Source organism: Onychomys torridus, chromosome 15 (genome assembly GCF_903995425.1).
Source record: "Onychomys torridus chromosome 15, mOncTor1.1, whole genome shotgun sequence".
In the NCBI taxonomy this organism is placed as follows: Eukaryota; Metazoa; Chordata; class Mammalia; order Rodentia; family Cricetidae; genus Onychomys; species Onychomys torridus.
This window is the reverse complement of record NC_050457.1, coordinates 32934340-32947841: the sequence shown is the minus strand read 5'-3', so window position 1 is coordinate 32947841 and position 13502 is coordinate 32934340. Positions and strand designations below refer to the sequence as shown.

Sequence of the window (13502 nt, the reverse complement as noted above, 5' to 3'; positions counted from 1 at the left end):
AACTTCACAGGATGAAGTCTTTGTAAAAAATCAGGTGATGTATATGGATTTGTGACATTTGAACAAAACCACAGACAAGTTCTTATTAAAAAGGAGCAGAGCTGAGCCTTTTTTGTCTCTTCCCACTCTGGATTTTATCCATTGGAAGACAACAGTCAAAGCAGACATCTTGGGGCTTCTGTTAGTCTCGAAAGAGTTGTTTCCAGGCAGCAGAAGGAATCTCACTATTGAAAAACCAGGTCTCCAACCTGGGACTGCAGCCTAATGAACACATTCATAAGACGCCTTCTACCAACACCAGACAGCAGCAATAGAAACTTTGCGTGCATTGGAAGTCCCCAAACCATATTTGAAAGGGAAATATCATAAAACAATTTAACGTAATCATAAAACAATCCACGATTTAGCAATTAGGAACTGTAACGTGTCCATCAGACTGTACTGTCCCCTGACATCATAATGTGAGTCAGTAAGTTGAAAGGCAGATGAAACCACCTTTCAATGGCTTGATATCACCTTTTAGCATCTGTGTCGTATTTACAACTTGCTTGACCCTTGAATTTGTAGCCTTTCCTATTCCCACAGAGGATGTTTCATGACCTGGATAAGCACCCCATTTGCCCTGGTGTACTACATCCCCTGCTGAGATGTGATTTTTAAGTTACATATCTCATAGGAAACAGAAGTAACATGAACAATTTCTCACAGGACCTCAAGACTCACATCAATGTCATTTTGACATTATCTCCATCTCTTCTTCGGACCCTCCCTCCTCTCTTAGAGCAGCGTGTTCTCTACTCGATTTCTGGGTCTACATCAGGATTCTTCCTTTGGGAATGATTCTGCACACTAGTAACTGGCTTCCTCTCCCATTCTCTCTCCCTGTACTGCCCTCTGCCTCCCCTCCTCTTCTTTCTGTTCAAAACTGTGAAAGAAGTCGCCTTGCCTAAGTTTTCTGGTTTTGTAATCCCTAAAATAAGGCTTTCCCTGAGACATTCCCTCAAACCACTCTCCAAATTATCTCAGCAGCTGGTAATCCTCATCTCTATCAGTAAAATTTTGTCTTCCATTTCTATATTTCTTTAAGGTTCTTAGATTAATGCAATTAAGTTGAGCCTTCCTTTATGTTTCTCAAAGCTTTGCCTATCTCTGAGTTATCTGCTCCCTACTGTACTTTAGTTATGTGTCTTCATGGTCATGGCTGTCTCACAAACCTATGGATATGCCCAAGGAAGGGTTCTTCAGGTATTTATCTAGGAAAACTGTATGCTTAGAGGAATCACTGTGTTACTCCTATTCCAATATAATTCACAAAGAATGATCTTATCCAGCATCAGATAGTGTTATCATTGCAGATAGTGTTAATACTCTGCCTATAGACATTATCAAAATGTAAAATCCCACAGTTGGTTGATCTCTTTGAAAAGCAGCCATGTTGGCAGCAAATGGCCAGATTTATATGATCAGCAGAATATTATCAGAAATATTTCATTTGACTGTCATCAAGCAGAGCTTATAATGCAGTGCCGAGGCTAGTGTAGACATGGGCAAATAACACACCCCTCCCCTATGCCCTCGCATAAAGATGGCAAATGGCACAGACCATTTGTGCTCTGCTTACCACATGTGTGCCCAGAGGACAGAGTGCCTTTCACTTTGCAGGGACATCCTGCCAATGCAGCACTCATTGTAGTTTATATTTCTTTATCAGCCTAAAGTGTGGCAACTATCTTAATACATTTGCCTAGAGAAATACCTTCTACTAACTCATAAAGGACCCTTTGGGCCAGAGTGGTTCAGGCATTCAGTTCACAGCAAATTTCTTGTAAACATTATTCATTTTGAGAAAACAGAAAAAGCTCCTGACACAGAAGTACAGGTCATAGTACTAACATTAATGAATGCTTTCTCAAGGAAAGGCCATTCACATTCACAGGTGTCTGACATATTTACCCAAGGAGGGAACTAGTACAAGGGAATCTGCCGATTTCCCCTGGTGTATTGTTCATCTGTTTTCTAGAAGGCCCGTGGACACAGTGTGGAGGCATCTTTTACAAAAACAATATGGTGGATTAAAGAGAGATTGGGATTTAAAATCAGGCCAGACGTAGTGTGGGCCAGCTTCATTATGTCAGCAGAATATCATCCTGAGAAAGTCCCTCAGCCTCTGAATGTCCCATTCTGTAAAGAATGAGTCAAGACAGTGAAAAGAGAAAGCCAGTATTGGCCAGTGAAATGGCTCAATGGATCAAATGCTTGCTGGACACACATAAGAAGCTGAGTTCAAAATTCCCAGGACCTATGTAAAAGTTAGGCATCATGGCACATATCTCTAATTCCACTACTTGTTGGAGGCTGGGAAGATAGGCAGATCTTGGCAGCTCACTAGTCAGTCAGCCTAGCCAAAACAGCAAGTTCTAGGTTCAGGTAGAGACCATATCTCAAAACATAAAGTGGAGAGTTATCGAAAAGACATGAGGCAGTCTCCACATGTGCACACTTGAGCATGCAGTCCTCTAACACACATACCATACACACAAATGCAGAATGAAGTCACTGTTGCTACTGAATGATATTGCTCATATGACATCACAGGGCATGCATGCACAGGAGAGCTCAGCCACTGTTGTTGTACTATGATACATAAAATAGCTATATTTGTTACTGATATTCTTTAAAATTTCAGTTGTGTGCTTTTAGCATGCCCTTCTGCTAAATTATCACTCACATTCATTCTATGAAATTGTCTTTAATGGTCCCTAACACAAATTGATTACTAGATGCTACATTCATTTTAAACAGTGGTGAAGAGCTCAGAGAATGTTTACAAGGGCACATAAAACAATAACAGAGATTTAGTTTACAATTAGAAACTTGGGAGGTGTTGTGCCCCCACACAGCCACTAACATGCATGTGTAATCTTGGTTATTCATCCTTCAAACCCAACACATATACGTGTGTGTGTGTGTGTGTGTGTGTGTGTGTGTGTGTGTGTGTGTTTGTGTGTGTGTGTATCCATGTAATACACTACAAAATTTTTACAAGACATTATCCCTAACCATGCTGTCTTAGCCATATTTATAGGCTAATGATTCTCAAACAGTAGGGAACATAATCTAACAGCCCATCAAGTGATTATCAGACCTCAGTTAACTTACGACTTAGAGAACTTTATGAAGCTATTGCCTAAAAGGTTGGAATGAAGGTAGGCAGAGTTACATTTTGTGTGATACGATTAAAGAAAGATAAACGTGAGTAAGGGGTTAAAGAAAATCAAAGGGGACTTTGAGTCTACAAATAATGAAAGTGGTTATGAAAATGCCTTTGGTTATTCTTCCATTTAAGCACTCTGAACTACATTCCTTTGTCCCCAGAGTTGACTCATTTTCTCTCAGCTGAAAGACATCAGCATCAGAATAAGCAATTCAAAAGTACAAAAACTACAAGAGTCAGGTGGGTAGTAAAGAACTTAACAGAGGTGAGGTAGCCCAAATACTTGGCTGACATTTTTTTCTTTCCCTTTTCTTTCTCTTGTAAAGATTTTCTAAGTCCTCCCCAGCTTGGCCCCATTTAGCCTACAGTCAGTAGTAGAAAATGCATCACTTTAGCCATCTAAGAAAGACTTAAAAACTATACCTTAATTTCCACACATTGTGGGCACACACTAGGATTTCCAGATGGAAATGTTCTTCTCAATCATAATGCTCCTCATTAGATTTTATTCTCACTTATAAGTTCTAAGGTTTTGCTTAGAATTTAAGAAGAACACAGTGAGAGGCAATAAAAGACATTATAATAGAAAGCCAAAATGGGGAAAAGTATATTTAATAAGATCAGAAGTTCATCTAATTAAAAACAACCTTTATCTGAGCCTGACCTTCTGCCATACAGTGGCCTGAATTTACAACTGTGCTCTAATGGTGGATGAGTAAGATGAGTTCCCATCGTTATCATCCATAAGCTTGTTAGCCAAATGTTTACAAACTCTTTGGTCCTATCAGAATCTAGAAGCAAGCTTTGAGTCTGCTGTGCTGGGAAGAATTGTTACAAAGAGGAAGAGAAAGTACTGAAACAAGGTCAGCTGACATGCAATTGTCAGAGAAAGTACATAGACACTTGCTGAATTTTGCGTAGCAAACTGAGCAGAATGGTGTGACTCTGTGGAAGAATTAATTCAATATGCCCTTGGATACATATATTGTAATATTTTACTGTTAAAATATGAATTCTGCAAAATTTACTTCTAGATTATGTTTCCAGCGTTTCCATTTAAAAGATCAGACAAAAAATGGCCAGAGAGGAAGAATTTCCCTTCATTAAACAGCAAGCCGTCTTGTCTTTCTCCAAATGCCCATTTATTGGATTAATTCTTTAAAAGACACACCTGTGTAGTTTTGAACATATGCAAATTATATTATTACATGTTTGTTTATACTTTGCCTGATTCTATAAAGGATATGTATCAATCAAAACAAAATCAAATGAGCTTGCTCATGAGTTGAATCCTTGGTCTACAGAGGAAAAACCCAACTCTGTCTACTAGACTGCAGCTTTTGAGAGCTAATACTTGGGAACATATTGCTCAGCAAATGGGTACAGAAACCTTAAAGGAGAAATGGTCTCAATATTGATTTAAGGGTTATAATCACCCCATTTCACCTCTTAATTGGGGTGAGGGGTCAGCATCACCACAGCAGTTTGTTGAGAAGCATTTAGACATCTGGTCCTAAGAAAATGAAGCCCTAAGCACCAAATGAGTAAATAATTAATCAGCATCCATAATTACCAGTCCCAAACCTTCCTTCTTCAGCAAAGTTCTTTGGCTTCTGTCAGACTTCATTCTCTGAGTCAGCTGAGCCCATTCAAAAATGGATACAAAGGAATCCAAATAGAATGCCCTCCTACAGTTTGAAGCTACCCATCTTGACTGCATTCAACACAACTTGATGTGTCTTGCATGGATTTATAGCATCTTATAACACTTTTCCAAATCATATTATACAAGCTGTGTGATGAATGTGTGCAAAAGCTGCAAACCTATGTTAGCTTCATTGTGCTCTGTCATTCTTGATAGATGTAATTTAACATCACAGCATCATGAGGCTTCTTAGGAGTTCTCTTGATTGCTGCTGGATGGAATTTAAATTCCTAGAAAGCTGTCTTGTATATTCCTTCTCTGACCATGGAAGCACCATTCCTGTATTGCCAGGGCACCATTCTATTCTACAACTTGGTGGAATAAAACACAGGAGGTATATAGTACTTGTTTATTCAGTCAGGCCAATCCTTATCTTTGTTTGGCTTGGCAGTAAGAAGACTAAAATGTGTAATGGAAAGACGCCTTTGCAATAAAATCCTCCAGCAAATACTTCTAATGTAGCTTCAAACAAGAAGGACACATTCTTCACACTCTTCATACCACTCTACTAGCACCCAAGGGGTAGTGTTCCATTAAGCCAAGCACTCGGTCCACTTATTAACTTTAACTTTGTAACTGAGAAACAGTTAACTCGTCATAGGATTGCACAATAATCAACGCACCAGGTTAAGGACAGGAAGATGAAAATTTCTATTTGTATAGTAACCCTGAGGAACTTCTGAAGACTTCTCCAGACCTGCAATTAATTTTTCTCTCTTCCTAGCTTATCATAAAGCAAAAGGGAAAAATGCTAGTCTCTCTGTCTCTGTCTGTCTCTGTCTCTGTCTGTCTCTGTCTCTGTCTCTCTCTTTCCCCCTCACCTATCCAAAGGGCTTAGTGCCTTCAAGGACCTGAGCTAGGGTTCCTGAAATCAGAGCACATGTCTCCTTTAAAATGCCATTGCTCTGTTGCTCCCTTCTGATCTGTCCCTGCACAAAGACACAGAGGAGCATGTGAAGATGAAGAAAGACATATACCTTTTTTTTTTTTTTTTTTTTTTCTCAACAAGAACATTGAAGAGTGTGGACATTGATCCAAGAGGGGCTCTAACAGTAGGGCCAAGGGAAAGAAGGCTTCCTGTCAAACACTAAGACTTGCTCACTGCAGTCATGAAAGGTGGGGTTCTCTACAAGAAAAACAGCAACTGGGGAAGTTGAGAACCAAGCACAACGCTAAGTGGGTCACCTGGAAAAAACCACCACCTTCCTCCTTTGCGTTAAATGTCTCAATAACGAATCTTTCTAAGGATCCCAGGGGAAAATAGTCATACAGAGCACAGGTATCCATGCTGGCTCAGTTTTCTTTTTTTCACAACAATAACAAATTGGCACAGCATGTAGTGAAATGGATGAAGGGTTACCTAGCTCCAGGCACAAAAGAAACCATTCAGGACTCTCAACTTCTCCATACATCTTTTGAACATTTTTATTACAGAACGACAGAAGCATGAATAAGCAAATTTGCATTTCCCCCCAAAACTAGCGTTGAACAGCTCATTTCTTTCCAGTCAAAAGTAGAGGGGAGGCTAAGGAAAATAAAAAGGTGATTGTACTCCTAGGCATCCCAAGAGTACAGGCATCCTAGCCATTGCAACATAAACAAATGGACTCAAACAATAGGACTTAGCTAGATTAGAAACTGTTGCTTTGGAGCAAGGTACGCTTTATAGAAAAGAGAATGGTAATTTTCCTTTAAAGGGAAAATTACCTTTGCTTTGTTTAAAGCAAAGCTTCAGAGGTATGGCATTGACCATGAAGAAAGCTGTAAAAATAGAAGAAAAATGGACAGATGCCTACTATGTACCAAGGACTACTTCCAGGACCTTTTAACTTCAGGATTAAGGGCTACTGATGCGATGTTTTCTGTAAGAACAACTAGATCCTTGTGCTAATGTCTGATCCTTACCAACAGGGGATTTAAGGCACTGGCACCAAAGCCCTCCTGAGTCGGGAACTCTGGTGAGGCTGTTGGAAGTGGGCCACAGAGGCCTGCAGACATGTCATCCAGACTCTTTCACAGACACATCAGAGCTTAGGGATGGAGGCTGTGGGTAGGAGAGAAGGGAGATACGCCACAGCACTGACTTCGGATGATTCTGGAGTTGGAACAAAATAGGCACCTGCCAAGAGTGACAGAGGAAGTCTCCCACCTTACATTCATCACAAAGAAGTCTTAGCTGGACATCAGAACCTCTGTAACAACCCACTTGGTGATTTTGCTGGTATTTGAAACTGTGAAACTTTGATTGGACACCAAAGCAGCTGTGAAGCCCCTCAGAAATCTATGTTTGGGTATCTATTACTTATTGCCAGTCAAGTCGAAATGTTTATGTGGGAAACATGCTTTGAAAATCAGGCCCCAAACAACAGCACAACACAGGCATGTTGTGAGACAAAAAAGCCTCAGAATGTGCTTTTGTCAGACATCACAAAGTTTCTGCTGCAAGAAATTGAATCCATGCCACCCCTCTCCCCCATAGGTACAATGTAGACAAACAACTTTCAAAATAATCACCTTTGTCCTTGCAATGGCCTCAACAATTAGCTCCTACACACACACTCAGTCACAGATGCCAACGAGAAATGGAACATGATGGTTCTGTTTGGAGGCCTGGACACATTGAATCCTAGAACTGAACCTTATTTAATACCTGGTCAACCATTCAAGAACGAAGTAAGTCCTGTAAGAGTTACAGCACTTCATGATTCATGTGTGAGAATTCTATCAGACTTCTATTGGTTCAGCCCAGAAGTGCTATACTTGAATAGCTAAAGTATTCTTAAATGTGAGCGAGCCAGATGTTAGGATTTTTTTGTGTGTGAAAAATATTGAGTCAGCATTCCAAGTTTCCCTTAACCTTCTATGGAATACAGGCCCATTGATACTAGATGTCAGAAATCCAGTATATCCTCTCCTAGAGAATTTTCAAAAACAAACAAAAAAGACAAAGCAAATTCCCAATCCTCTCATTTCTGTTACATACTAGGTTGGTTGTCATTTTCTGTATTTCTGACTATGAAATATTAGTTATTGTGAATGTCCTCATGCTTTCCTAGTTGGGATGCTTTACATCAACAAGAAAATTTTAATTGCATAATCGTTACTTTCTCAAACAGTCTTCTTGGTTTTATACATATGTTAGTTTTTTTTTTTCTTTTTTCTCACTTGATATCTGTATTCTTCCTCAGGACAAACCTTCCTCTGCTTCCTGTCATGGGATTCTAGAATTCCGAGTTTTCAGACTGAAGAGGTATTGATTACTTACCATATCCAGGAATGCCTTCTAAAGGGGAAGGTATTCACGTGCATCATGTTCGCAGAATGTCCGTCATTAATATTTTCCTCGTCTCCTATGTTACATGTAGTGATTTTCACAGATGAATCCCAACTCTCTGGCTTGAGCATCGATCATGAACAATTATTGCAACAAGTAATGAATTCCCCCCCAAAAAAAATCACCCCCCCCAAAAAAAACACAAAGAGCAAAAACAAAAGCCCTTCCAGGATCTGAAGAAAGAAACATCACAGAGCACTGCAGGTATGAGTCCATCCATGTAGCTTCCCCTCGTCAACACACTAAAGTAACCAGTCCAGTCGCTAATCCTAAATGGTGGCAAGGATTGTCCCGGTGAAATCCAACTGCCTTGAATATGAATCAACGCATCCTCACAGCAAGGACTATGGAATGTGGACAAAAGGGAGTCAAAAGACAGTTTCTTGTTATCCTTGTTAAAGAAGTGTTAGGAGGGAAATGGAAAACTTCTCGCTGCTGCTTTGCCATGCTGTCCTTTAGGGATGAATATTGCTTTTTCTTCTTTCTTAGGCACATATTCATGTGTGGTCACTTTAATGCAGTGCTTCTGTCTGAGTCTGAGACTTCTTGTCCAACAAAGACCTGGGCAGAGGGACTAGAAACCATGTAGAGCGCAAGCCAACTTCTTCCCCAAATCTCAGAATTGCTGGTTTCGAATACTCAAGTAGGAAGGCAATGAGTAATTTCTGCTTTGCAGGACAGGATTAGTGTCGGCTCCCATCATGACTTCAGAAGGCGCTGCCGTGATGAAATTCATCTGCCGCCTAACCCCACAATAAGGCTGTCTGCTCTCTTTAAGTAAAATGACTAAGCTATCGATTGTCTCACTGTAGAATTCCCTATTTCTTATCAAAACCGTGTGTGGGCTTTTAATATTTTGCCTTGGAAAGAAAATGAATTTCACAGCTGCAAGGCAGACGTTGTTTGAGGATTTCTTACTCAGCTGGCTTTCTCTCTGTTCTCCTTACCCCCAATTCAGTTCCCAAATAGATGTCATTTACTCGGATGCTCTGACAGCCGCAAGATTCTCACGCCCAAGCTATACAGACCTTGCATGCTTTTAAAACACAGAGTGGCAACAGGCTCCAGCTGGAGTCCCCCCACACCGAATTTCCGGCAGAACCTTTGGATTCCTCGCTGCCGCCTTGTCTGCCCTGGGCTGTGCCGCCCGCCTGCCCCAGCTCTGAGCAGCTCAGGACACTTGCAGGCTCCGTGGTACTGTACATTAACTCTGCAGCAGCCCGCTTGCTCAGCTGCAGACTGCTGCCTGACAGGGGATGTGCTGGCGTCAAGGGGGCCCTCTAGGTGGGTTCCCAGACACTGCAGAGCCGCGCACTCCTTGCTAGCCTCCAAGGAGGAGTGAGGGAAAGGGGTTAAAAGGAAGAGCTTGCCCTGAAGGAGCAGATTTCTTTCAGTAAGTAATTACCAGGCAGGAAAAGCTAAAGAAACCTGTAAATAAGCTCATAGGCAAATGGCATGCCGAACAAATAGATATTATTATGGGGGAAGGCGATGTTCGTTTGTTTAGTTTTTCACCGTGTTCAATGAAAAGAAGGGGAACAAAAGAAGTCCAGAGAGAATGTGCAAATGATGGGGGTTTTGTTTTGTTTTATTTTTTATTTTTGAACAAAAATATGGGGGTGAGGAGCCTTACTAGGTGCTTTGTAACCACTTAATTGCAGATTTCCACACTATGATTTTGGACAGGAAATCCTGGGGAAGCTAGTTCTGCAGAAATCAGTTAGACGTCAATTGCATTTGCGCATGTCATAAAGCTGCTTGTTTGATTAGTGGGTGTGTACCTCAGAGGAGAGCTCCCTTTCCATTTCCTGGAGCCTACCCCCTTTGTTGCAAAAAAATTCTGTTCAATAATCCCCTGAAAGCACCCTATCACTGTTGATGCCATTTTAGAGCAAGAATAAAATAGTAAACTCTTGGAATAGTAGGTTGGCACTTGAATGGTGCTTGTTGGAAATTAGAGAATGGGCTTCTCAGGGGTGATGTGTACAACATTAATGTATCGCTTTTAACTTGGATATTTAAGAAGGCCATTATGCAATTGCTTAATATTAAATGGAATACTGGCAATACTTAATATGTCATTATACTTATCTTTAGTTAGGGTTTCCCCTAGTGAGTCTTGTCCTTGCAGAAAACATTATTGGAGAGAGGGGGATTCACTTCCCATAAATTCTAAAAAGCAAGTGTAAAAAAATAGTTTGAGAACTGCTATGATTTGATCAATTGATGGTCTTAGGGCAAGAATTCATTCTGGGAGGAGGAAGAATGGGAGGAGTGGTTCCTTTAAAGCAATTTGAACTTTACACACAGAAAGATGGTACTGTCTAGCACAAAGGAGGAAAGTCACTGGCACTTCCTGTGGCATTGGCAATGTCCTTGCAGCACCTTTGTTTTGAAGGGACCAAATCTCTCCTAAGGTCATTTGTGATCTTGCCCAGGACCCTTCAACTTGAACTATTCTTAACAAGCTATGAATGCTTGGAATCAGGCATCACACAGTAAATTGCCTGGTATATTATAGTATATCATTTGAATATCATTGGCAAAGATCTATATATACTGGTCAGGACCCTGGCTATCTTCTAAGAGTTTCCCAGGATAATCTCATGTAACCCATCCAACTGTGACCAGCCCTGTGCTGCAGATGAAGAATGGAGCCACTTAGAAGTTAAATCGATCACAGGAAGACAAATACACCTGAAGCCAGAAGTCTGACCACACGGATTTCAACTTGTGTCTCCATCACAGTAATGATATGGCCGGGCACTAGCTCAATGCTTTCTAAGATTTTTACCTGAATTATCCTATCTCCACAAAATTAAGTGCTTTACCCCTTTGGGAATTAACTCTAAGGGCCAGTATTTGTCCACCATCCCAGTTTCAGGGAGAAGAAGCCCTGGAGCCCATTCAGGTTATGGCATCTGTCCCTTTTCTTTTATGGTAGGGACGATGTGACAGGCATTAACTATTTCAATACCTACACTTACTTCTTACGCCACCTAAGCAAGGCCACCTTTGAAAGTCGCATAGATAATAACAAAAATGAGGTAGTACTATAATTTCTACTCTAATAAGCATTTTTCATTCGATGTGCTTTATTTGCTTTGTTTGCTTTGAGTACAGACTATTCCAGTTTACTCATAGGCCCAAATCCCTCAGAATCTCTCCCAGATATAGCACAGTTTAAAATCTGATACTGACTAGTAGCGACATAAGCAAAACACTTTATAGAGAGAAAACACAGAGTGACTCAATCATTAGGTCATTATTAAATGAGATTTTTAAATTAAAAATAGAGTTTTAGAAGATATTTCAATTGATATTTTTTCCAGTGTGGGGCACTGAAATTGAGGCCTCACAAATGTTAGACATGCATTCTGTCACTGGGTTATTATATACCTTCCTTTCAGCTTAACTTTTTTTTCAGGTGAACTTTTCTTGTTTACTTTTCTATATGTAATTGTATCACAAGCTAGAAAGTAACAATTGAGAAACTATAATGAGCACTAAAAACTCTTGAAGAATGACAAAGAAAAATAAAATTTACCTCACAGTCCAGGGAGCTAAAATTACAAATTAATGAATAACCTTAAGTTGGGTGGTTTTGCAGACTCAAGGCAAATATAAGAGAAGGTGTTTATTTCATCTATGGAAATGGTTTTGGATTCTGTATTAGAATCAGAGTTTAAGAGGTAGGACCACTAAGTTACAAAATGATGGTTCACAAGACAATAATTAATGACTGTGTGACTTTCAGAAAAAAGCAACAGAATAGTATGGAAGCTTAGAAACGAGTTCTACAAAAGGAAGGATGTTGAGGGACTAAGGTATAACTTCTCTGTTTTGTTGTGTTTGAAGACAATTATCACTTCACAGAACTTCTAATTCCAGGGGAGCTATTACAGGCTTTATTGCTGAGCTCAGCCTCACAGTGGTTTTCCATTAATAATGGATCACTCCTTACTAGCCACTGACTGGTATACCTTGGTGAGGTCCCTGCCTATGTTTTGACCTCAGTTCAACCAGAAGCAAGACTGATTATGTTTTGTGGCCTTTACATTTTCAATCCTGCAGAAATCAAAGGATCAGCTGGTCTTCCGTGGCTGGACCAGCATTAACTACCCTTGAACGAGAGATGTAAAATGTAGAGCAAATCAAATGGTTTTAGCCAACATTTTCAATAAAAAGTGATTTAGGGCTGGGGAGATGGCTTGTGGGTAAGTCAAATGCTCTGTAAACATGAAGATCCATAGAACTGACACAGAGAGCTGCCTGTAACCCTAGTATTATGGAGGAACAGAGGGAAGAGGACTGCCAGGTTTGCTGGCCACCAGCAGAGTTCCAGGGTCAGTGAGAAACAGTCTCAATGGATGGAGTGGGACATCAGATACCCTTCCCTGGGGGCAGATGGATGTGCATGCACCAACACAAAGACCACACAGGCATTTACTTACACACACACACACACACACACACACACACACACACACACACAGTAGCTTAGACTTTACTCAGGCTCAAAGCAAGACGAATTAGCTATCCAGCATTACCACTTCCTTTCTAATAAAATCCTTTTTGGGAGCAGGAGGCTAACTCCTAAGAGTGACAGTGGTTCAATCCAAACGCTCAGAACCTTGAAATTTTGTGAAGTTGCCTTTGACCTTCTGTGCGCAAAAGTGGAGACAAGGGATCTCTTTTTGCTCCTTTATCTCAAATGTTTGTTCTTCACAAAGAGGAACAGAGAGCCAACAATTTCTTCAGAAACTCATATTCTTCCTTTACGTTTGAAGTTTCCATTCTCTTCAAACTCCTGCAATATTCAATGTCCCTTTCAGGTAAAAAGAAGGCTAAGTCATACCATCATGCTAATATAATCACAGAACAATAAAGTCCCACCCTGGTCACTGAACCTGGGTGTTTCCTAAACCCTTAGTCATTTGTACTTATCAGAAGTGGGAGGTGAGGTGAATTAACTCACTAATTTTACTCACGGAGTTTCGCTTTCAGAGAAACTTAATTTTAAATATCAACAGAAATCTTTACATCGCCAACACATGCTGGAATAATTAATAAGCTAATGTCAGTGTTATCTTGGATGAAATAAGATACCCCGCCCTGTGTTTAGACATGAAATGACAAGTACCTAAAGCATAATCCTTCATTAATTTTGGATGAATTTGTAATCATCAGTACAGATGCATTAGGAGTCTGCCACCTCTCAAGGGGCTTGTTAACTTTTGTTCTTTTGT

At 40.3% G+C, this 13502-nt stretch overlaps 1 protein-coding gene across 4 annotated transcripts in view; it reads right to left on the bottom strand.

The window, feature by feature from the left end:
- The window catches only part of Pde4d (phosphodiesterase 4D), a 1081007-nt gene that overhangs the window by 508102 nt on the left and 559403 nt on the right, over positions 1 to 13502 (bottom strand). Inside the window, exon 1 of one of the 4 annotated variants that reach the window (XM_036206759.1) lies at positions 8185 to 9499. The exons of the other annotated variants lie outside the window; for them this stretch is intronic. Coding sequence (XP_036062652.1) covers positions 8185 to 8324 — 140 coding nt within the window. The 5' untranslated portion in view covers positions 8325 to 9499. Of the gene's footprint in view, positions 1 to 8184; positions 9500 to 13502 lie in introns of those variants that run through there. 4 annotated transcript variants of the gene reach the window in all.